The sequence below is a fragment of the Cetorhinus maximus genome, chromosome 8 (genome assembly GCF_964194155.1).
Source record: "Cetorhinus maximus chromosome 8, sCetMax3.hap1.1, whole genome shotgun sequence".
In the NCBI taxonomy this organism is placed as follows: Eukaryota; Metazoa; Chordata; class Chondrichthyes; order Lamniformes; family Cetorhinidae; genus Cetorhinus; species Cetorhinus maximus.
The window spans coordinates 3,069,393-3,093,423 of NC_135886.1; the positions used below are offsets into that span (position 1 = coordinate 3,069,393).

General features: G+C 39.3%; 1 protein-coding gene across 3 annotated transcripts in view; it reads left to right on the forward strand.

The window, feature by feature from the left end:
• Positions 1–24,031, forward strand: part of LOC144683365 (fibroblast growth factor receptor substrate 2-like) — a 69,913-nt gene that overhangs the window by 33,821 nt on the left and 12,061 nt on the right. For 2 of the 3 annotated variants that reach the window (XM_078546311.1, XM_078546314.1), the window contains exons 2-3: positions 21,043–21,150; positions 23,036–23,124. In XM_078546311.1, the coding sequence (XP_078402437.1) occupies positions 23,059–23,124 (66 nt within the window). In that variant the 5' untranslated portion in view covers positions 21,043–21,150; positions 23,036–23,058. The remainder of the gene's footprint in view (positions 1–21,042; positions 21,151–23,035; positions 23,125–24,031) is intronic. The other variant, XM_078546312.1, reaches the window with a different exon arrangement.

Here is a 24,031-nt window from a genome sequence, read left to right on the forward strand (position 1 = left end):
CGACAGTATTGCAACAGGCACTTAATCATGCTGACCTTACCAAACTCCTAAAAGCTACTGTGGTCAACCATGGGAAGCTTAGTGCTAATAACATATAATTGAAGAAGAAACTGATCAGGGTAGAGAACCAACTTTAACACCCAAAAAATGAGTTTGCTTGTGAAAAACATTTAAAGTACAGGATAGTCCATTGCTGTTACATTGGTTCCTGTGTAGTAGTAACAAGGGTGGGACCCTCTTGAAATGTGTTTATAGGTCCCCCAGATCAGTTCAAGGGTACGTGAACAGCTTCAGTCAGGTAGCTTTGGGGAGCCAGCCAAGAAGTGTCACGGGCAGGGACAGGCAGCGGTTCCAGTTAAGTAAGTCAAAGAAAGAGCTTCAGGGAGATGACTTTAAGTAAAAAGTGTTTTTGTGGCAAAGGTACCCCTTTGAAGCAGTGGTGTTCCCCTTGGCACGGCCATAGATCTGAGTGTGTGCTTGTGAGCACACTTGTTGAGTCACTCGGGAATCCAGGGAGAAGGAATCTTGGAAGGCGAGATTAAAACCCTGTGAGGTGGGCCCATTGTTAAAGCCGTCTGAGTAGGAGAGATATTTGAAGAGAATTCCAAGGCAGGATCTTCAAAGGTGGAGACTGGAAGCCCTTGTGAGAGAGACAAAGTTTCAGTGGGATTGGTTGACTCATAGGGGGCCTATCTTCTGGGTGATTTCTTGAGAGAACTATGGACTCTTCCTTGGTTGCATCTGTCATTTACTCTGCAGTGTGGTGTGTTCGACCGCAGTTTCTGTTAATCCACATGCGCCACATGCTTACCCTGAATGTTAAGAGACATATTGTAAATTGTTTGATCTTTCTCACCTTGCATAGTAAATTTTGTTTGTTTGTTCAAAACCTGTGGAATCATGTGGCATTTATTCCAAAAGCAGGTGTCTTGAATATCAACCTTGAACTACTTTAAACAAAATGTTACTGGTCCCTAACTGGACCTCTGATTTTTCTTTTTCTTCTCTTCACTCCTCCCCACATCCTGGGGCCTGGCCAAGGATCATAACACACAGATCTGGCCATTGTACTAAGATATACAACAGGACAGTTGCTTACAGCTGCCTCCACTCTTCTAAAATTAAAAACACCGTCGGACTATAATAGAGTGCTATAGGCCTGATCCTCAGGCTGGATGTTCTTCTCGAAACGCAGCACATAACAAGGAGTGCATGGGAGGGTCTGTTTTTTTTTCATCCATTTAAATTAGTCAACAGAAAATCAAGGCTATGGGTCCAGAGTTCCCTGTGAGTACCACTTTCTGCTGGTGCACCCAATCGGAGAATGAGCCTTCATATCTCCTGTGTTTCACTTTGCTGCCTCTGTTAAACATCTCCATAGTAGAATGCTGTAGTTTTCAGGTGAACAGTGTCTGGACTGGTCCAATGTAGTGTGCCGTAAGGTTAGGAGGGCAGCATGGATATGCAGCAAAAGGGGCCAGTGTCGTAATATTATGGTCAGTTTTATGTCTTTAAGTGCAGACAGGAGTTAACAGCAACTTTTGAAATGAGCAATGAATGCTGGAAACTTGAACTTAATGACACTAGAACCGTTACACTATTTTTGGAAACAAGAAGTAGAATTTCTAATCACATTTATCTCAAGCCCACATTAACTTCAGTTCAAACCTAATTGTCAGATGAAAAATCAAGATCGTTCCTTTTTAAAGCGTGATAATGAAATGATTGTTCACAGAGCTTTACCCTGTCTATTCTCTCTCTTTGGTTGCAACTGCCATTGATGTCAGTTTGAATGCAATTTTATGGGTCACCTGATGGATTCCACACTCAGAAGTGGAAACTTAATCTTGGAATTGTGTGGTTAATCTATTTACTGCACATTTGGTAAAAGAGTAGTTGTTGAAAAGGTAGGCTGCTTTTTAAAAATGTTTAAAAATGATCTCTTTGTGAACTGCTCTTGTAGCAGAAGTAAACAAAAGTCATCTGTTTTGGATGAGCAAAAAAAAGTGAGGGTGAATGTGTAATACTGCCAGTGTTAACTCAAATCTGCAGAGCTGTAATCAAGATTACTGCTGTAGAGAACAGTTTGTTTCTGGCTTGAGAGAAAATGATTCAGCCTACTGTGAAATTGTTCTGTGAATCACTTCATTTAGGGTTACTTAATATGTACGTTTGGCATGTAGTGTAATGTTATGAATTGGGATATGTTCTTTTTAACTTTATTGGTGTGATTGCTAACTTCACTGCTCAAAGAATTAGAATTATTTCACACGTTTTGAAAATCGGAGATGATGATGCACACATTTTGCAAAGTAACGCCTAATGTCTGGCAGCAGCTCATGCTGTTCCAGAATTAAATTACAGACTCCATGAGGAGTCATGCATACTTGCAATAAGTAGGATATCTCAGCAAAACTGGTGAGTTTCAGTCAGGTATACTGAAAAAAATGTCTCCGGGAAGAGAATCTTGACTTTTTATATTTTTGTACCAGCGGGTTGGGCTAGAAAACCCTTCATTTGATACCTGTGTATTACTGGAACTGGGGAAATTAGGTCATGGAGAGCTCCTTAGTATTGTACTTGTTGCTGATTTTGAAATGAGGGGAAAAGCTCAATGTAGTTTGTGCTTACACTAGAATAGAGCTGGCAAGAGGAGCTGAAAATATTGTGTGTGTATTTCAAAAATTCTAGCAAACAAATAAAGATCCAAATAAAGAGGGGATTTGGGAAGCAACCTGTTTCTAAAATCTAGTAAGCAGCTATTTAGGGAAGAAACAGATAAATTATTGAAATATATTTACTTAAATACTTTTAAGAAAGGGCTTCTATGTTCAGTACATTTATTGGACAGTACAGCCAAAAACTGATATCTTCCTGCATTAATTCATTTCTTACTGTTTCCAGAAAATGGTTGTGATATTTGTGTGGCATGTATTCTCTGTACGTTTGAGATCTAGAATTATTGAGAGTACTTTTGTGTAAATGCTTCATTATTGATAAACAGATAACCTATTTTGCTTGTTTAACATCTAAGGGAATTTAGAGATGAATTACAAATCAGTATCTGCCTATAATGTGAATGGGCATTGGGTGTTGAAATACATTTACTGCATAGGATTTAACTTAAGTAGACATTTTGATGTTTATATTCTGATCTCAGATCATATTTGCTTTTTCTGTCTTCCATTGATATGATTTTTTTCATCACTTTTTTTCTAGTACTTGTGAGGTGTTTGTTTCAAAGATTTGTGTTTATTATGTCAATCTGTAATTCTGTTTGAGTGTGTCTGTCTGTAGTTGGCGAATGGGAGAAGAATTCAAAACCTCCTTTCAGATCAGCATTGCATCTTGTACAGTGGAAAGTTTAGTATCAGTGTATTGTGTAATCACAACCTTTTAGTATTCAGTCAACAACACAAAATGTTCATTGCAGAGTTAAACTGCATACTTTGTGCATTGTTGAAAATAACCTGGAAAAATGTGGCACTGCCAGGATTCTTCCTTGGTGGTCAATATTGAGACTAAACTATTATTTGGAAATGGGGAATATATCTTTAGTTCCGTTGGGATGGTTGAATTAAAAAAGGACAAGGTCCACACTTGATTTGACTTTAATAAACAGAACAGCCTTGAAAATCCAATAACCTAATTAATATGCCACTTCAAAATCTTGGATTAATGAGGTGTGACTATATTGGGCAAATTGTTTGACTGTGTCAATGTACCACCTGCCTTGCACTGACAGTACAGTGACAGTACTAGCTGCTGCCTGGTACAGATTGCAGTGCCACACAGAAGAGCCTTATGTAGACTAATGAGTCTATTTTGCCTGAACCTTTGTGACTTAAAGAGTTAAAGATTACAACTCTGTTCTTGCAAATAAAGAAGCATTTTTCTATGAGTATAATTAGTGTATTTCAGGCTATAAACTTGCTTTAGTAGGAGGGCAGACTCTGTTTGTAAGCTAATAAATCTGTGTGGGAATTGCATTTAACTCTTGACCCCAGTAAGAGTATCACACAGAGTTCATGGTCACCAGTGCAGGCTGCATCAAAGAGAAGCCATGCGAAATGGGAGTGCTGGGTTACCAAGGTAATCCTGGCACTGTCAATGAAGCTTTAACTGAGACTGCAGTTTGTTATGTGTGATAGTGGGTGTCTGGAGCTTGGTGTAGTCGTACGTCATTCTGAAACTTATGCTGAGAATGGCAAAGAGTGGGTGTATTTGCCATTTGTCTGGATTGAGTTACTGTGTTTACTGGAATAGAACTGTATTTCTCCATACAACCCATTAACCTAGATTGCAAAATGTTAGTTTAACAGTTGGTAAATTCTTGTTAAGGAGTCACTACTATCGTGACTGTGTCCATTTCTATATCAACAATGTTCGTAATGAAGGCCGTTGATAAGTTGTCTTTGTTGTCGTTGAACTGTGCAGCTGATCTTGTGTTGGGATCATAAACCCATATCCTTCAAAAAGAAAGAATTATTGCACTGTCGGAACTTTTATAGATGGAACTCTGCGCCTGGCTACTACTGTAGAGTTGGAGCAACAGTGACAGTGTCGCTGAACAAATACAGCAGGTACAGGCAGCAGTTCTTCTCTGGTCTTAGTAAAAAGCAGCTTACATTTCTATAGTGCCTTTAACCTAAATATCCCAGAGCATTTTACAGATGGAGATAAGTAAGGGAAATATGATGAGGTACAAATGAGGTTGGGAAATGTGACTGAAAAGTTTGATTGAAACGATGGGTTTTGAAGTAGTGGTGGTAAAGGTGGCGAAAGAAAGGGGGTTAGAGAGGTGGAGAGCTTTGAGGATGTACTAGACCGAGGGATTGACGTGGCTGAAGACTCTGGCACCCGTAAAAGTGGGGGGGGCGGTGGTGTGTGTGCGCGCGTGGGTGAGCGGTGAAGGGAGGAGAAAATGAACACAAGAAGGATGTGGGAGGTGATATAGGGCTGAATGGACTAGCTGGTCTATAGAGACATAGAATGGCATGAGGCAGCATAGACAAGGTGGCAATTTTAAACTTAATACGTTGGAAGGCAGAAGCCAATGTAGGTCAGTCAGGATGGGATGATGGATGAGTGGGACGTAATGCAAGCAGCAGGGATTTGACAAGTTAAAGTTTATAGACTGTGGAGGCTAGCCAGGAGAGCATTAGAATAGTTGAGTAGAGAGGCATTGGTTTGAATAGGTGTTTCGAAGCAGATGAAATGAGGAACGGATGCAGGTAGCTTATCTTGCGGAGGGAGGAGTGTTAGTGGGGTTAGTATCATTAGTGATAGATAGGGTTATGGATGCAAAGCTCTGCTCGGGGCCAAGATTGTATGTCGCCTGATTTTAGTCTGAGTGAGTGGCTGGAAAAAAGATGGAATTACTTGTAAGGGAGTGTGGTAATTCCTGTTCAACCAGGAATCACTGAAGCTGCTCTGGTTTGCAAAGATCTGCTTTAAATGTATATTTTTATCTCTGACCCTAACGAGTATATATGTTAATTTTTCACTAACTATATGTTTTCCCTGGGAGATGGGAGCAATGAGCCATCAACTAGCAATTTTAAAGCATAGATTTAGCAAAATAAACCACATTTAAACCTTTTTAAAAATTTAAACCACAGATGATATTGTGACATGGATGAGTATTAATGCTACTTCAAAACGATAATTGGAAGAGTTTTATTGGCAAAAGTAATTTTTTTTTTACAATGAAAGTGCTGGAAGGTAATTGTTGTTCTAGTAAGTCATTGAATGCTATTTGAGAAATCATCTTGTGGCCTTATGCTGCATTCCTCCGCCATGCCTATTGCACTTTATTGGAAGGTTTCCTATGATTTGGTAGATTTCATTTTATAGAACCTAGGAGAGTTGTGTGGCTCTATTGTACAGGCATCTCGTATTAACCCTTTATTTAGTCATGTGTGGGTGGAGGTGAAGCATCCAGTCTGTACTCCACCCATGTGGGGAGAAACCACAAAAGCACAATAAATGCTGACTGTTCTGGCATTGATATTACTTATTCTCCATGCTGTGTAAGATGGTTTTGAATAATACCACACACTGTTGCCACAACATCAAAAATCTTGCATTTATTTGCATTTCTGATGCCAAAGTTGTTACTCAGCTGGGCGCTAATTTAAAAAAAACTCGCCACAAATTCATGAAATTAACCAGCTGTATTAGTTCTCAGACATACATGTTGCTTGTATGCTTACAGTTCAGCTCCTTTTATATGGGATTTGAAATGGTGTGTTAGTGACATCTAGTGATAGGCAAAGGCTGGAAACTAGCTACAGTACTTAATAGTGAGGGGTCTGCAATCAATAGTTTTGATTTTTGGGAACTTACTAGGTACTTAGCTTTGTGGAGACCAGCCATATCTTTATTTCCAATATTTAAATTATTGTTGGCATTGAAATTTGATTTTTTTTTCTCAAAAATGTATTGTAATCATTTTGATCATAGTTAAAACAAACTTGTGGCGCAAACTCTAATTGTTGCAAGTAAAAATTTACTCCAATGCAATAAAAATACTTTAATTGACAATAAAAATGAAAGCACTTTTTAATTCTACAGTCCTTGCCTACCTTTGCTCTCCACGTTGAGCTACACAGCACTGTACAGGAGAGACGATCCGTTCAGCACTGGATTTAGATCAAAAAGCCATGGGTTTGAATTCTGCCAAGGTTCACTCAGGCTTTCATCTTTTTAACAAGAGACTGTGCACAACATTTGGCAGTGCTACAGTATTTTTACATGGGCATTCCAGACAGTTTGTTAATAGGGAGTAGCACTGCACCAAATAGACATTTGTATCTAAAGGAAACCTGCATGTGTGGGTATTCATGTTTGTTTGTTTGTTCGTTCTTTTTATAATTTTTGTTCAAAATTTCCTTCTACCTAGTTTTTCATTTTTCTTGTTTAAAAACTGACACTAATTTTGTGGCTTGCACATTTTATTTTGAAGGTTGGAACAAATTAAAATGTAAATTGGAACAGTGCCCCCCCCAGCTTTAAAGCCCTGTGTTTAAAACAATCAAAAATCCTAATACTAAAAAATGGAATGGTGTTGCCATAGATGCCGAAACAGTAAGGCTTGCTAATATATGGTTACAGTTATTGATGAGGAAGAGTGTGGCTAGACAAGTAAACTTCTTGGCACATGCTAAGACTTGAAATGAATTTGGAGCAGTGTACCCAAGGTAGTTGTTTAGTGCATTGAGTGAGGGTTGATTAATTGTTTTTCACTTTATTTCCATGTTCAATTTTGTGGCAATCCTTCAGGAATGTCTTGTCATTTTCAAAAGTTTATTAGGTTTCCATACTAAAACCACAATTTTACTGTAATCAAATTATGTGACAGACATTAAAACAAGCAAGCCTTTTAAGCTTTGAGCTTTGAATTCTGAAGCTTGGTGGAAAAATCCCAGTGTAGCATTATATAATGCATTGGTAATGTAAAGAAATCCAAACTTCTGTTTGTGATATGCATTAATATATGTGGCACATTTTGATGTGCATTTCTTGAGCATACAGGACACCGTTTCGAAATTTGTAGATGACACAAAACTTGGGAGTGTAGTAAACCGTGAGGAAGATGATATGCTTAAATAGGACATAGACAAGCTGGTGGAATGGGTATAACATGGCAGATGAAATTCAATGCAGAACAATGTCAGGTGATGATAATGAGCAACAATACATACTAAATGGTACAATTCTTGCTGCCCCCTTAAAAGAGAGAGAACATGGAGGTGTTTGTGCACAAATCTTTGAAGGTGGCAGGATAGGTTAACAAAGCAGTCAATAAAGCATATATGAAAAGAGGGATAGAGTGCAAAAGCCAGGAAGCTATGCTAGACCTATTTAAAACACCAGTTTGGTCCCAACTGGAGTATCTCATCCAATTCTGGGCACCATGATATTTGGGGAAGACTTGGAAATCTTTTAGAGAAGGGTACAGAAGAAATTTAGTAGAATGGGCCCGGGGGTGAAGGATTACAGTTAATGTGGATAGACTGGCGAAGATTGGGTTAGTTTCCTTAGAACAGAGAAGGCCAAATTTGATAGGGGTTTTGATCATGAAAGGTTTAAATAAAGTGAAACTGTTTCCAGTGGTTGAAGGGTCCGTAACTAGGAGGTACCGATTTAAGGTGATTGGCAAGTGAACCAGAGGCAACGTGAGGAAAAACATTTTTTTTACAGACTGAGTGATTAGGATTTTGAATGTACCATTTGAGTGGTGAATACAGATTCGGTAGTAGCCTTAAAAGTAATTGGCCAAATACTTGATGGAGGAAAGAATTTTGGGGATATGAAGAAAGAGCAGGTAATGGAATAGACTAAGTTTCTCTGCTTTCATGTTCTCTGGTAATGTCTAGTGGTATTGGTATTTAGCTTGAAGAATTCTTTTTGAATGTTCAATCCTCTGCGTCATATATCTGTTTCACTATATTTCCATTTGTATTCCTACTTAAACTGGCACTAGGCTGGTTTGCAACTTTTAACTTCCTTTGGTTTACTTTTGAACCTTGGTACTAGTCTATTAGACTGCAGAGGCATCGTAACTCAATCTGATTATGTCCACCCACACATTTTGACTGGGCTTTATTTAAGAACAGTCGCACTGTGGTTGCCTTTTCTCCCCTTTGCACAAGGGTGCTGAGGCTAATTATACCATTCCTATTGCTGCCCTAGTTGAAATCAGTCGAGGAATTGTACTTGACAACTTATGATTTGCCTGGCTCAATTACTCATTAAGCTTTGGGGTACAGGTTTTCTTTTGCTTTTTATGGTGGATTATTTTAACTCAGCAGGGCGACAGCTATCAACACTGGGGAAAGGAACATCCTCCCGTCCCAGTCTTGTCACTCATTCTCAGTGTCAGGTTGTCACAACAGAGGTAACGTGCTTGAATAATGTGCCTTTACTTCAGAATAATATGCTCAATAGCACCGATGTGAATTTTTCTGCCATCTCTAATGGCCTCTGAAAAAGGTTGCCAGCTTAATGAAGAATAGTGTCCAATTTTATGCTCAGAGGCAGCTCCAATCTGCAATCATGCTGAAATTTTTCTTTGAGTCAAGAGAAACTCATCCAAATGGCATCAATCTGGGCTGGATTAGACCTAGGTCCCAGAAGTGAGTGGGTGGTGTGTTGATCCACAGCATCATTTGTTTTATTTCAATTAGAAGTATTGATGGTCTTTGGCTGAACTTTTTTTAGTGGTAACCTTCTATCTGCAAAATATGATGGGGACACAGCAAACAAATCCATTTCAGATGGAGTGTTTTTATATGAAGCACTTTTGCTAATGGCTGAAGAGGCCAATCCTTGAGAGGTGGATTCTGTCACAAGTGCTGCACATGAAGCTACCAAGTGTCATGGGTTGTTTTCGGTGTTGGCATCTGTTGCCAAGCAACTGTAGCCGATGGTGATTGTGGTGGTGCGCGCCAGCCCACAAGAGGTGCTGCCATTTTCCCCCCTCGTCAGCTCGTGACTCCCAGGTGTGATAATTGATGTCTAGGGCCTTCATGTCACGCTTGCAAGCCCCCTTGAAGCGGAGTTTTGGGCGTCCTGTGGTCATCTGGCTCCTGCTGCCTCACCATACAGAGAGTTCTTGGGTATCAGACCATCTTCTGTGTCCGAGCCAAGAAAGGCCCCTTTGTTTGATGAGTGCTAAGGAGTGCTGGGAATTCCTGCCTTTGAGGACTGTTGCATTCGTGATTTTGTCCTTTCAGGACCTACCCATAATGTGCTGCACAGCAAAGATGGGAATTGTTGACCTTTTCTTGATAGCTGTCAGTTGTTGTCCATGTTTCACAGCCATACAGCAAGGTGCTGAGAACACAGACCTTAGAAACCATCAGCTTGGTCCTGTGATTCAATGAAGGTCAGCTAGATGGTATTCCATTGTATATGTATATGTCCATAATAGTTCGTTACCTCTGAGAAGTCTACTTTGGATCTCTGATCTCCTTCATTTTTATTTTATTGAACACATTTAGAATTTAGTCTTTGATAATTTTCAATTCTTCATTACCTTAAATTTTAAATGACCTTGTCACAACACTAAATATAATGATATTGAGAACGATGACTGTTGGTTAGAGTTAACTTGTAGTCTTTGATAGTTACTGCAACTCAGGAGGTCCATGTCTTTTATACACGCTTTTTTATGTAAACGAACTTAGCATTAATAATTTAGCGTACAGAGCTAAGAAGCTTTTCTTTACTGCGCTGTAGTTTGTTGTTTGGATTCTAATGCAGAGATGCAACTGATTTGCATTTGAATTCTAGGTGATATGATGAAATAATCAAGCCACAGTTGATATTGGGCAAAGTTTCCTTTCATATATTTGATTTATGTTGCCTCAGCAGCACCCCAACATCACTGTTAGATATCTGCAGTAAAGTATGTGAGGCTAAGGCTGAGTCCAACTTGCAGGAAAGCTCTAAACAGTTGAGCAATATGGAATCCAGCCATTTGTCATTTTTTCCTTCTAAAGGAATAAAAATTCATAATTAATTTGCAGAGAGCTTAATTTCTAGCTTCTTGGATAAAACCTGTGTGCATTTGCACTGTGCATGTTATAAAGTTAGTGGTGAGAGCAGATTTCCACAATGTAATCTAAATATTAATGCTCTATTGGCAAGGGGAGGGCAGGATAGGATAGACTGTATTACTTTCGATATGAGTACAAAGAAAGACTTGCTCATCAAATATTAGATGAAATGTTGTATGCATACAGTAGTGTTCAGTTAAACTTGAAATCTGCTTTGTATGTTTGGTGTATTGGATAAGCCTACATTATGTCTCTAGTTTGTTCAAATTTTATATGGGAAAATGATGGAGATGCAGTAGAATTAAACAATCTCGTTCCCATAGTACAGTTTCCGCTTGGGGCTTCAGATACATTTATATTGAAAAATAATCCTTTTATGATCGAACATATTCTTACATTACCCTACTTTAATCCCAAGAATGTAGAAATTTCTAGGGTTCCGGTAATGATATTTTGCTGCTTTACAGTGGAAAACTTACGAAGTATATTTCTGTGATTATAAATTTCATCCTCTCTTGGATTTAGACCACTTGTTGCTTTCATCTATTTTTTGTTGTTGTTTAAAATTAGTTGGCTTTCCATGGCAATAATTGCTGTCACAGAGGATTTCCACATGCTGCTGCTTCATCTGGTCAGAGAAAAAATTCTGAAGTTCTGAAACACAACTGAACAATGAAACTTGATTCCCCATAATGATACTACTTCTGCAGAGTTGATGCTGAAATAACACAATGCACATGGCACCACAACATCAAGCACACAATATTTCAAGATGGCTGTCCCAGTTTTCAAGTGAGAGCCTGGACATGGTTGGTGTCAGAAGCCAGTAATGTTTTGTGGGGAGTGGGGAAATCAAAGCTGAACCTGACCCTGTTGTTGGTGCAGTGATTGCAAATGTGTACTACCTTGCAGGGCTCACTGGCTAGCAATTGGGAATGCAAACCCTGCGTGATTTGTCCCATCCACTCCCTAACATGGGAACAGAAACCAATTGCATTGTCCCAAGTAAAGCTTTGAGATCAACTAATTTAGACTCAGCCTGATCTGGCCAGAATGGCTTAGTACTGCACTTCGTAGTACTGTTACCCACTGAGGCATTTTCTGGAGATGGGAAATGATTGCTAAGTACTGAGTGAAATTTACCAGTGTACTGTAAATTATTAGGCTGGAATATAGTTATGTGATCACCAAATTAGAATGGTAGCATAGGAGGTTTTCAGAATAACTTGACGTTTTTAAGAGGAGGGATGAACTTTAACAGAAATGCGATGGGTTATAAAATTCCTTTCTAAAGCAGTCACTGACCAGTGGAAATAGTTTTTCCTTAACTGTAAAACCACTCATGAATTTGAACACCCCATCAGATGTATTAACTGTCTCTATTCCACTGAAAGGAGTTTTTGCATTTCTTGTTTCCCATCTAAAGCCTTTCGTGTCTGGTGTCTTTTTTAGTGAATTGCTCTATACTCTTCCCAAAGGGAAAGCACAATATAGCTGTGCTATATTCTTCCAGTTCTGGAACAAAATTATTTTTTTGCCTCTTTCTTCCAAAAATGCCATTAACTACGCACACAACTTATTTTGTTCTCAAAAATGTGCTTTGAACATCATAACATTAAATAGGAGTGGGAAGAGGCCATTTGGCTTTTCGTGCCTGCACTGGCGTTCAACAAGACCATGTCTGATCTTCCACCTCAACTCCACCTTGCTGCACCATCCGCATGTCCCTTAATGTCCTTAGCACCCAAAAATCTATTGACCTCTGTCTTGAATACACTCAACGACTGAACATCCAGAGCTCTCTGGGGTAGAGTGTTTTGAGAAGAAATTTCTCCCCATCTCAATTCTAAATGGTCGACTCCTTATTCTGGGACTATGACCCTATGTTCTATATCCCCAGCCAAGAGAAATATTTTCTCAACATCTACTTGTCAAGCCCCTTAAGAAATTTTTATATTTCAATTAGATCACCTTGCATTCTTCCAAACTCCAGGGAATGTAGACCCAGTCCACTCAATCTATCCTCATAGATCAATCCCCTCATCCCAGGACCAGTCCCGTAAACTTCTTTGCACTCCCGCTAGGGCGAGAAAGTCCTTCCTTAGATAAGGAGACCAAAATTGCATTCAGCACTGCAGATGTAGCTCACCAATGCCCTGTATAATTGTAGTAAGACTTTTTTACTCTTATACTCCAATCCCTTTGTAACAAATGCTAATATTCCATTTGCCTTCCTAAATGTTAACGTTCTGTGATTCATGTACAAAGTCTCCCAGGTCCCCCCGAATGCAAACATTTCCCAGTCTCACTATTCAAAAATATTGTGCGTTTTTATTTTCCCTACTAAAGGGCAAAACTTCATACTTCACCTCATTGTATCCCATGTGCCATGTCCTTGCCCACTCGCACAACTTGTCTATAATTCCCCTGCAGCTCCTTTGCATCCTCTTTACTGCTTTCTTTCCCATCTAACTTTGTATTGTCAGCAAACTCGAATGCTACACTCAGCCCCTCATCTAAGTCATTAGATGATTGTAAATAGCTGAGGCCCAAGTATTGACCCTTGCGGTATACCATTAGTTACAGTCTGCTAACCTGAAGATGTCTTTTGTTCCACGTTTCTGTCCATTAACCAATCCTCAGTCCATGCCACTGAGTCCCAATTTTGTGTAATAACCTCTTGTGTGACACCTTATCAAATACTTTTTGAAAATCCAAATGCAATTCATCCAATATTTCCCCTAATTCATCCTACTAGTTACATCCTCCGAAAAGCCCCAACAGATTTGTCAAACATGATTTCCCTTTCATAAATCAGTGTTGACTTTGATTTTTTTTTTTAAGTGCCCAGTTATCACGACCCTGATAATAGATCCTAGCATTTTGCCTGCTACTGATAGGCTAATTGGCCTATAGGTCCCAGTTTTCACATTTTCTCTTTCTCATTTCTTAAATAGTGGGGTTATGTTTGTTACCTTACAATCCTTGGGGACTATTCTAGAATCTAAGGAGTTCTGGAATATCAAAACCAATACACCCACTATCTCTGCCGCTAGACGTTTTAAAAGCCTGGAATGCAGGTCATCAGGTCCAGGGATTTGTTATCACTTAGTCCTATTAATTTGTCTAGTACTGCACTATTTCTTATACTAATTTCCTGAAGTTCCTCATTCTTGTCCGAGTCTTGGTTCCCCATTATTCCAGAATTTTTGAGTGTCTTTTACCGTGAGGCTATACAGGTTCTTTGATACCCCTTACATGGCGAGTTTCTTATAACAGGTACGCAGTGTAGTGTATGCAAAATCACCCTTCAAGGGAATGTAGGAAAAATCGGACAATGAATAAACCTGCACTGAATCCATCTATAGATTCAGCATAATTATTCTATTTATGACCAAGCTCTAGGCATCAGGAATGCCTCTCATTGGGATCCTTCTCCTTCAGATACCACACCTTAAGAAGGCCTTGGTGACCATGACTTCCATTGGATTGGTTCATGATTATGCTTGCCACAGTATTGCAGTGGTTTGCTGTCTGCATTATGGCTGACCAGAAAACTCTCTTGCTCTTACTGTCTGCTGTCGGGCGTATTGAAAGGATTTAGAGCATGATGAGCAACCTAGGCTAGTGAGTGGGCCGCATGAGTCCTTCGTCTCAGTGAGCCGCAAGATTGAAATCCGGCATGTGCACTAACCATAACTTCATGAATAAGGTTAAGTACTTTAAATACACACTGAATATTTCACAACGAGTTATAAAAAATGCTTAATTATTCATATATGAATAGAACTGTCATCAACTCCAAATGGTAAAAACAAAAGAAATATTTATGCTTCTCTTACTTCATACACAGTGCGATTTCTGGTTGGCTCTGTCCTCCACAAACTTTCTTAGATTAGGGCTCAGGGATGTGCGGACGCTTTGCAATTCAGCACTGAGGTTTCCATCTGTTAGTCTGTTGCACTTCTTGCATTTGAAATGTCCCATAGCAGAAAAAGTCTGCTCGCATGCAGCGCTTTGGATGCAGAGGGAGCGCATGCCTCTCAATCAATGTTGTGTGCAATCTCACTTGATGTGCCCTTGCTTTACGTGCATATCGCTTTAGTAACGCTGGTAGGGAAAAAAACTATGTGTACGGAAAGCAGTGGGATCTGGCAACTCTGCTTGTGGGCAGCGGTCAACAAGATGTCTCATGGGCCGCACTCAGAACCCTGATGGGCTGCATGAGGCCCATGGCCGTAAGTTGCCCACTATTGATTTACAGGCTGTTAGTCAAATTGTTTGGTCACGTTATGAATGCACCTTCCATGGCCATCAAGTCCTGAAGTGGGATTTGAACCCAGAGCTTTTGGCCCAGAAGTTGGAACGCTACCAATGTGCCACAAGACCCCCATCTCATTGGGAGCACAGTGCACAAATAAAATCATGTAATGCTGATACTGAAGCAACTGCTGCAAAAATAGACTTCCTGGAACAATTGAAATTGCTGTTGAGCCTCATAAAAGTGGTATCTGTGAACTGTGCAAATACCAGTAATTCCAGCTTGTCACTTGGTTTAACTGCCTGATTAGTGTCTCACTTGTTTTCTTGAGGTTTAGTGATGTTCAAAGTAAAAGCTGCTTTTTTAAAAAAAAATACTGCTTTCCTACAAATGTTCTGGGTTTATTTAGGCTAATTTTCTCCTGATCATTTTGCTAAAAATAGAAACTGAAAAGCCTGTGCACAAGTTTGGTTCTTGCATCAACAATTTTAAAAACAGACTTTAAAGATCCTTAACAACAGAAGTGCAAACCTAGTTTACCTATTTTGAATGAACAAATAAACTCACTTTCCCTCAATCATACCATCAAAGTGTTCTGTAAATAATTCTATCACCATACCTAACTTGGAAGCCCAATCCATTTAAAGCTAATTATTTTTGTAAGGAAGAACATCTGAGTTCTAAATTTGTAGTTCATTGTATTGAATGCTCTCAATTTAGTGCTCCTGAATTTTTCTGCACGATTGTATGTTTCTACAGTATAAGGTTACTTCCCTTCAAGGTTGAAAAGCCTAATTTTGTCCAATATTTCTTCCTAAATTCTTAGCTTAGGAAATAGCTTTCTCTTTCTTTCTGCATAATCTCGAGGGTTTGAATGTCTCTGTCTCAGTGACCAGTATTCTACACTGTCTAATGCCCTGTACAGTTTGAGCATGATTTTTACTTCAAGAGCATTATACGGTTTCAGCATGACTTCTTCTACAGAATTGCGTGCAATCACAAATAGGGTTTTAGAATGATGTTGCCGCCTGGGTATCAACGAACAGACTCGAACACTACTGAACAAGTGTGAAAACTTGTTTGGAACATTTGAGTGCTTCTACCACCAAGGCTATTACAGGATGAGTCACAGTCATGGAAGGTCTATATTTCCACACTCATGTCCACTCACTAGATGAGTGTAATTCTTAATGTATATGTCATGGCTAGCTGTGACCTATTCAGTTGATAAGTTCTTACAGTACAGTGTTGTCATCAGATCTGTTAATGTATATTATACTTATACCTGCAGAAAAAGCATGGACATCAGTATTTTTTAATGGTCTCTGATGCTTTATGATTGTGATTTAATATTATTTTTGCATCACTGAGGTAAGACTCCTTTGCAGTTAAGTAAAAGTGACTCGATTGCTGATTTTCAGTTATAGAAAACCAGGGTGAACTACTGGTGTGGTTACAGGACTGTCACTGATGCCAGTAATTTGAGGTGATGAATTAAAGCTGTGCTTACACTGCACTACACTGTAAAAGTGACTGTATAATCAAGGGTTATGTTGATGGTCTCAGTGACATACTGTCCCATCATTTGTGCGTCAGGCAGCATGAAAAAACTTGTGGTAAAGCAGATTCAAAAAATCCTGAGTGGGTCTGTTGGATAATGTGGGCCCTCCTGCACACCGTCTCAAAACATTTAATATATACCATCTGGGAGCAGAACTCTACACATGTGTACTTGCATGCACAGGACTCTAGAAGCCAAGAGTTATAAATTAGGTGTTGCTAGCTGCAAACCACTGAATGCAGCAATTGGCCTTGAGCCAATAATGCAGTGTAAGCACAGCTTTAACTCATCACCTCAAATTACTGGCATCAGTGACAGTCCTGTAACCAGACCAGTACTTCACCCTAGTTTTCTATTATTGAAAATCATCTATCGAAGCACAGCCCATTTGGAAGAGTAACAATCTGTAATTTTGGGTATTGTCACAATTCAGGGGAACCAGAATTATACACACCCATCATCATTACACTTAACTGAAATCCTAGTCACAGCACGCTGTAAAAGTTTTGTCTGTGGCCCCAGAAAATAAATTGAAGACCTTTTTTATGCTGCTTTGTTACAGAAGAGTTATGGAAAAGGGTAAGGAACTTCACACACCATATTCAAAAAGGCATGCTTGGAAACTGTCAGTGTCTGGCTCCAGTAGATAAATTTACTGACGTATGGAAAAATATTTAATCAGATTTTAACACAAATTGATCAACCATTGAGTATAACTAAAGATAAATTAATGCTGGAAGAAAGAAGAAATGTTGGAAACACTCCGATTAGGCAGCATCTGTGGATGGAATAGGTCGCTTTATCTTTCAGGGGTGGGCCCACGTGAGAACTATTTTGATCAGTGACCAATAAAGTCTCTTTTTTTTTTCCTTCTGTAGTGCGCGACCAAGATGTTTAAGTGCGTGGGTTCTTTAAATTGTGTGTGACTATGGTAATTTAAAAGGGCTGACTTATGCGTGGGATGTTTTGGGGTGCTGCTCGTCCATGCAACTTAAAGGCTATATTGTCAGTGACCCTTTGCTTTTCCAGGTTTCGATTCCATTGTTAAAATGGAGTTACTGGAAATGGAAACCAGCATTGTCTGTCTATGCATATGAACCTAAATATTTTTTTAAAAAAAATTCATTCATGGGATGCGAGTGTCACGGACAAAGCCAGAATTTATTGCTCATCCTAATTGCCCTTGAGAAAGTGATGGTGAGCCGTTGCAGACCATGTGGCCCACAGTGCTGTTAGGGAGGGAGTTACGGAGGAAGTTCCAAGACTTTTGATCCAGAGACACTTTTTAAAGCCATTTCTGATTAACATCAGAACCGACCGACTACTCAGATTCATAATTTCTTTCCAAATGGAAGCTATTCACGAATATGTATATGGACCCATTAGCACTGGCGTAACTCACTTGGTTAGGTTTTAACAGACTTCCTCTCGTTAAGGACTTGCAATAAGAAAAAGCGATGATATAAATTGTCCTGGTCATATGGGAATACAAATTCCCAAGAGTTCAGTGCTGCGTTTAAAAACATTGGGCTGGGTAATGAGCCCACACTACTTCAGTAACTTGGTATTTCTGTTGAAAGTATTGTAGAAATTGGAGAACTGACATCTGTTATAGTCAGTGCTGAGGTACAGCTCTCCTCATTTGTGTTAGTGGTTCCACTTCATCGAACACTAGAAATATCTTGTTGAACTCAGCTCTATATTTCATCTGCATCCCAGTGTCAAGAAATGCACTGATCTGTGTGTCCCTGGGTGCTAAATTAGCAGCCTGTGGAGATTGTAACATTTAAAGGTACAGGATGTTCCAAATCCTGTTACACTGGTTCCTTGCCTAGTAACAAGGGTGGGACCCTCTAGAAGTGTTTGATAGGTCACCAGATCAATTCAAGGGTCAGCGAACAGCTCATATTGAGGCAGTCAGTTTGGGGTAGTCAGCCAGCCAACAAGTGCCACTTAGACAGGGACAGGCAGAGGTCCCAGTGGAGTTGAAAAGTTAGCAAAAGGCCTGCTGGGAGCAGACTTTAAGTAAAGAGGATCATGGGGCAAAGGTGGTTGGAGCAGTGGTTTTCTGCTTGGCACGGCTACAGATCCGGAAGTATGTTTATAAGCTAGCGTTAAGTGCACTTGGGGATCCAGGGAGAAGGAATCTTGAAAAGCGGGATTGAAACCCTGTGAGGTGGGCCATTGTTCAATCCATTTGAGTGGGAGTGACGTTTGGAGAGAATTCCAAGGCAGAATCTTCAAAGATGGAGTTGGAAACCCTCATTAGAAAGATTAAGTTTTAGTGAGATTGGTTGACTCTCAGTAGGACTAACGTTTGGCCAGTTTGTTGAGAAATCCATGGAATCTGTTTTGTTTGCATCCGTCATTTACCCTGTAGGTGTGTGTCTGACCACAGTTCGTCTGTTAATTCACATGTACCTCATGCTTACCCTGAGTGTTAAGAGTATAAGACAGGTTTGTAAGTTATTTTATCTTTCTGAACTTGTATAGTAAAGCTTGTTTTTGCTTGTTCAAAACTGGTGGAATCTTGTGGCTTTATTCCAAAAGCAGGTGTCTTGAACTCGAGCTTTTATCTACTTTAAACAAAACATTATGGTCTATAACTGGATTGTCCCCTGACATCCCTGGGCCTGGCCAAGGATCGTAACATCAGCAACATGCTGAGAAGAAATAACCTCTTTAGGAGGCTGAAGTGTTTTTATTTCTCATTCTCTGTAGATTAAATCTAAAGTTTTCATACTTGCTTATGTGATCCGATTTATGTTTGTGACATGTAATCTTCTTTTCTGTTAGTGAATCTTCTGTGACACTGTGCTGGTTGCATGACAGTGTTTATGGTAAAGCATTAATTTTGTTGAACTTGAGTGAAGCACTTTAGCCATTCATCATCCAAATCTGCTGATACTTTTTTTTCCCCCAGAGTTTTTTTTTCTCCATTTGCATTGTTTCCTGGCCACATATTGACTGTGGTTGAGAGGGTGGGTAGCTGGTCTGCTGAGGTTCTGCCATTGCCAATGTGGACCAGCCTCAAGGACATTCTAGAGAGTGGTTTGATGATATCATGGTCTCTGATTTTTCTTCCGGTCTCCTCTTCCAAAGTGACCTAAGTCCCACATCCCACGACTCACTGCACCACAATGCTGATTGCTCTCCTTATTTTCGGCTATTTTTTTCATGTATTTTGTGTGTGTATTAGCCCTGTGCCACTCCCATGCTTGACCAAGAAGCCAAGCAGCAAGCTGTTTCTTGGATCCACGGCATAATTCTTTAATTGTTCTGTATTGATGAGTTTGAACAATGCTGTTTTACTCTGCTGATTTCTCCCTGTAAAAGTGCATTTCTGCTTGGGGTACCTCCTCTCATCATTCTGGCGAAGACCAATACCAAACTTCTAAGAGTACCGTGGTTCGGACAGGGTATCACTATATGTGGTGTCAACCTGCTTTGCAAATTACTGTATGTGAACCATTTATGTCTTGGTATTTACTTGTCTGGAATTATGCTAAATGCATCTTAATGGGAATACTGTACTTTAATATATTAAAAAGCAAGAACAAGTTGAAAGAAATTGGAATGACTTAAATCTGCTCTGTAAAACCTCCATAGAGGATACAGGAGAACAGTGATACAACTTCTGAATGTTTATTCTTTGCTCTCAACTCGTTTCATTTTTTTGGGACTTGCCTTTTCTTTTAGAGAAATGTACCCTAAATTCAGACCCCAGCCTCCCAGTAAAAACTGTAAAATCTCTTACTTGTGGCAAACAGTGATTTAATGAAAAATCACAAGTGTATTCTACCAAAATGCATTAGCTCCAGATCTAAAGGTGTTAATGTCATTGGTACTTTTAACACCGCACACTGTTAACTAATCAATGTTAGAGGGTGAATTTTCAATTGGCATTTGATATGCACTTAGGAAGAAATGCTTGATAGGTTTCTAAACATCAGAGCACTGAGATTATGTTGCAGCTGTTAACTCACTCCAGGATTCTGTATGTGTTGTATTGTTGAGTTCTTTTTTAAAAGTGCTATCATAGCAATACTTGAAGTGTTCAGCATTGTCTGTAATTTGCAGAGGGCTCTGGCAAACCTTTGAGTATTCACAATACTGTACTGAAAACCCATGACAGAATTGGACGGTGTATTTTTTTTTAAGTAGACCCCAATGATCTTTATTTATGTGTTCCAGAGTCAGTAGGGGTTTTCATTCAAATACACTGAGCCCCTCCCAATCCCCACCTCCCCCACCCCATCCAGCTTGTGGCTTATAGCATAAACAAATTCTCTGCACGATAACTGCACTCAGTGCCCAAGGAAAGGAAAATATCAATCGGATTGCTGTCCTTTATTGCTGAGTGACTCTGGTTAGAAGGTATACATACACATGTAGACATTGGGTGAGGATAGCATTGGGTTTGGCAGTGTTTTCGCTGCAGTTCATTATCTGATATTCACTGATATTTGCTATAAATGTTCACAGCAGAATAGGCAGTTGAAAAAGTTACTGCTATTTATAATATTACACTTATAAGTTTGAAGGTCTGTACCTACTATAGAAAATTGTTTTGAGATTAATGTTTCCACATTAAATATCTTTGGTAGGAATGATATCTGGCCATATAATTATATCACTGTAATACTTTACTTTAGGTTAAAGACACAAGTGCTCGATCATGGCTTGAGTTTGTTTACCATGACCCCAAGCAGAGGCACCTGGAACTGAGACTAGGCAGCTTTCCCACTAATGGCCAAGACTAGGTAAGAATGGACAGTACAATCCACAAATCCACACTATTTATCACCCATTACCAGCTTCTACGGAGGTATGCAGAAGTAAGTGGGTGAGTGATAACCTGGCCTCTCTTGTTGTCACACTTTTTTCTGAAAAGCAAATGGAATTTATGTAGTCCTTTTTATTTAAAAAAAATAACTGAAAAGTACTTTGCACCAATTACATTTTGAAGTGTTGTTACTGTTATTATGTAAGTAATTTCAGCAGTCAATTTGTGCACAAAAGATCCCACAAACCACTAATCTGTTTTCTTTTCGGTGATGTTGCTTGAATGCATGTTGGCCAGGAAACTGGGAAAGTTGCATGATTTTCTTCAAATAGTACCTTGGAATCTTTAATATTCACCTGAATAGAGAGACAGGGCCTTGGCTTAACATCTAAACATCTAAATAATGGCGCCAATGACCATGGAGTTTTCCCTCGGTACCGCACTGAATTGAAACCTAGACTATATACTCAAGTCGTGCAGTTGGACTCTTTATGCCTTTTGACATAAGCTCCTAAGAATATATTTTTTTATATAAATGTGCTGAACATCTTGTAAATGGAATAGAATGTGACCATTGACAACTTACAGCACTGCAGTGTGTACAGACTGCAAATTTGCACTCCTGTATGGTAATGTACCAGCAGGTTCCAGATAACAAGGAGTTCCATACAGCTATAATTCAGACCAGAGCAATTGGCGTTTTGTGTATTTTTGTTTAGTTTGTGTGCTTTCCATATGTAACGGATATGGTACATTTCTTACATTAGTGGGAATAAACGATTAAATATGCAAACTGGATTAGAAAATAAAATATCCCTTTTAGAGCACCCAAACCATAAGACCCATTTTTTTGAAACATGGCATGCTCGTCATTTTTAAACAAAGGCATTTATAAATTAAATTGTCAAGCAGCAAAGAACTTGCGTTTTTATAGCACCTTTTCAGGATGCCCCAAAGCATAGTTGAAAACCATGTTTGATAAAGTGCTGCAGAAGTTTCTATAGTACTGCTCTTTAAAATGGTCACCAAGAAACGAGATAATAAAGAATTGGCAGTTAGTTGATGCCCAGTTAAGGTTTTACAAGGCTGTAGATAGCAGGAGGAAGGAAAGGCTAACTGTTCTATAGTTTTGAGGTCCTGTGAATGGATGAGACTGTAAATTGGAAATGTGACATCAGAGGTAAAACACCAAATGAATGTTCAAGGTTGGAAGTTGGAAAATAGCTCTACATTTCAATTAACTGTTATGATGCATAATTGTGTAAACAATGAATATTTGAATGATAAAGGAGATTGTGTATATTTTTTAAAAGCGAATTGTTTTGCATTACTGATTCAATGTGGAGTATTAAAACATCTCATCTCTGTTCCTTTAACCACTCTCAATTGGGGGAGGTGTTCATCAGTGAGTGGAAGAGAGGATTGTTCAATAGTGACTCACAGGGATGAACCTTGCGGGAGGCTTTTGAGGCATACTGAAGAGAAATTGTTTGGTTTGGGGAGTTTGAGGTCCATAATATCTCTTGGTAGCGCATTGCAGAGCACCATTGGAAGAAGACAGGGTGTGTGTCTCAGCGAGAAAAATGGGAAAAATCTTTGTATTAAAGAAAGAGAATGCTTATTAGGTATTGTAAAACTCTGCTGGGCGGAATAGATTTTTCACATAATTGTAAAAATTAATTGCATTATAATGTAAAAGAGCTTAATGACTACTAATCTTTTACCATATTGAATAAAGTGGAGCTTGTGCAGAAAATCTGTACTTGGTACTTCAACAGTTAACTTTTTTGTATTGACACATGATTTCTACAATGGAGTGGAGCTCCAGAGCTGAATTGTGTGCATTAATTTGTTTTATTTAGAGATCAGCTGGTCTGCTGAAGCCATGGGGAGCTGCTGGAGCTGTCTGGATAAAGACACAATCTCAGACAACCACCCAACCAAATTCAAGGTAACGTTTTCACTTTCCATAACCCAAACAATTAGATCGTTTGGCTGTAATTAATTGAAACCTTCCTCCATTGAAGGAAATGCTTTTTGTAAAAGCCAAAGCAGTTCTTAATATTTTCCCAATTCACAATAAGAATAGCAATTTAACTTTATATAATGTTGAAAAGCCCAAGCTTTTTGTTTACGTGGGCCACTTAGGCACAAATCCTGAAATTTTGTTCTCTTTTTGCATAGAGTTCAACTTGTGAATATTAACCTAACTTGGTGTTCTGATTTGGTATTTATCCATTAATTGAGGACTTTGAATTTCATGTAACTGAAGATGTGCAATAGAGGCAAATTAGCAAGGACGAAATAGAGCTGAGTTGCCTGGGCATTGTGAGTCACTTTGGCTGCTGTTAGCTGTGGCTCAGTTGGTAGCACTGTTGCCTCTGAATCACAAGGTTCTTGGTTCAAGTCCCACTCCAGGGCTCGAGCATGTGTAATGAGGGAGTGCTGCATTGTTGGAGGTGCTGTCTTTTGGATGAGACATTAAACCGAGGCCCCCCTGCCTGTTCAGGTGGATGCAAATGATCCCAGGGCATTATCTCAAAAGAAGTGCAGGGGAGTTATCCCTAGATTCCTGGCCAAAACCTATCCCTCAATCAACATCTCATACAGATTATCTGGTCATTATCACATTATTATCTACATTCCTATAAGCATGTTGGTGGAATACAGATGTTAGTCTGTGATACCGACACGACTGAAGCAGAATTGTAAGATTGCCATGGTTCACGGGCTGCATATGGACAAGATGCTGTGGTTTGGACACCTGATATAATGGCCTGGATTTTGCAACTGTAATGATGATGAAACTGTCAACATTCATCATCGTTTATCTGAAACTGACAGCCCTTTGGTGTCTG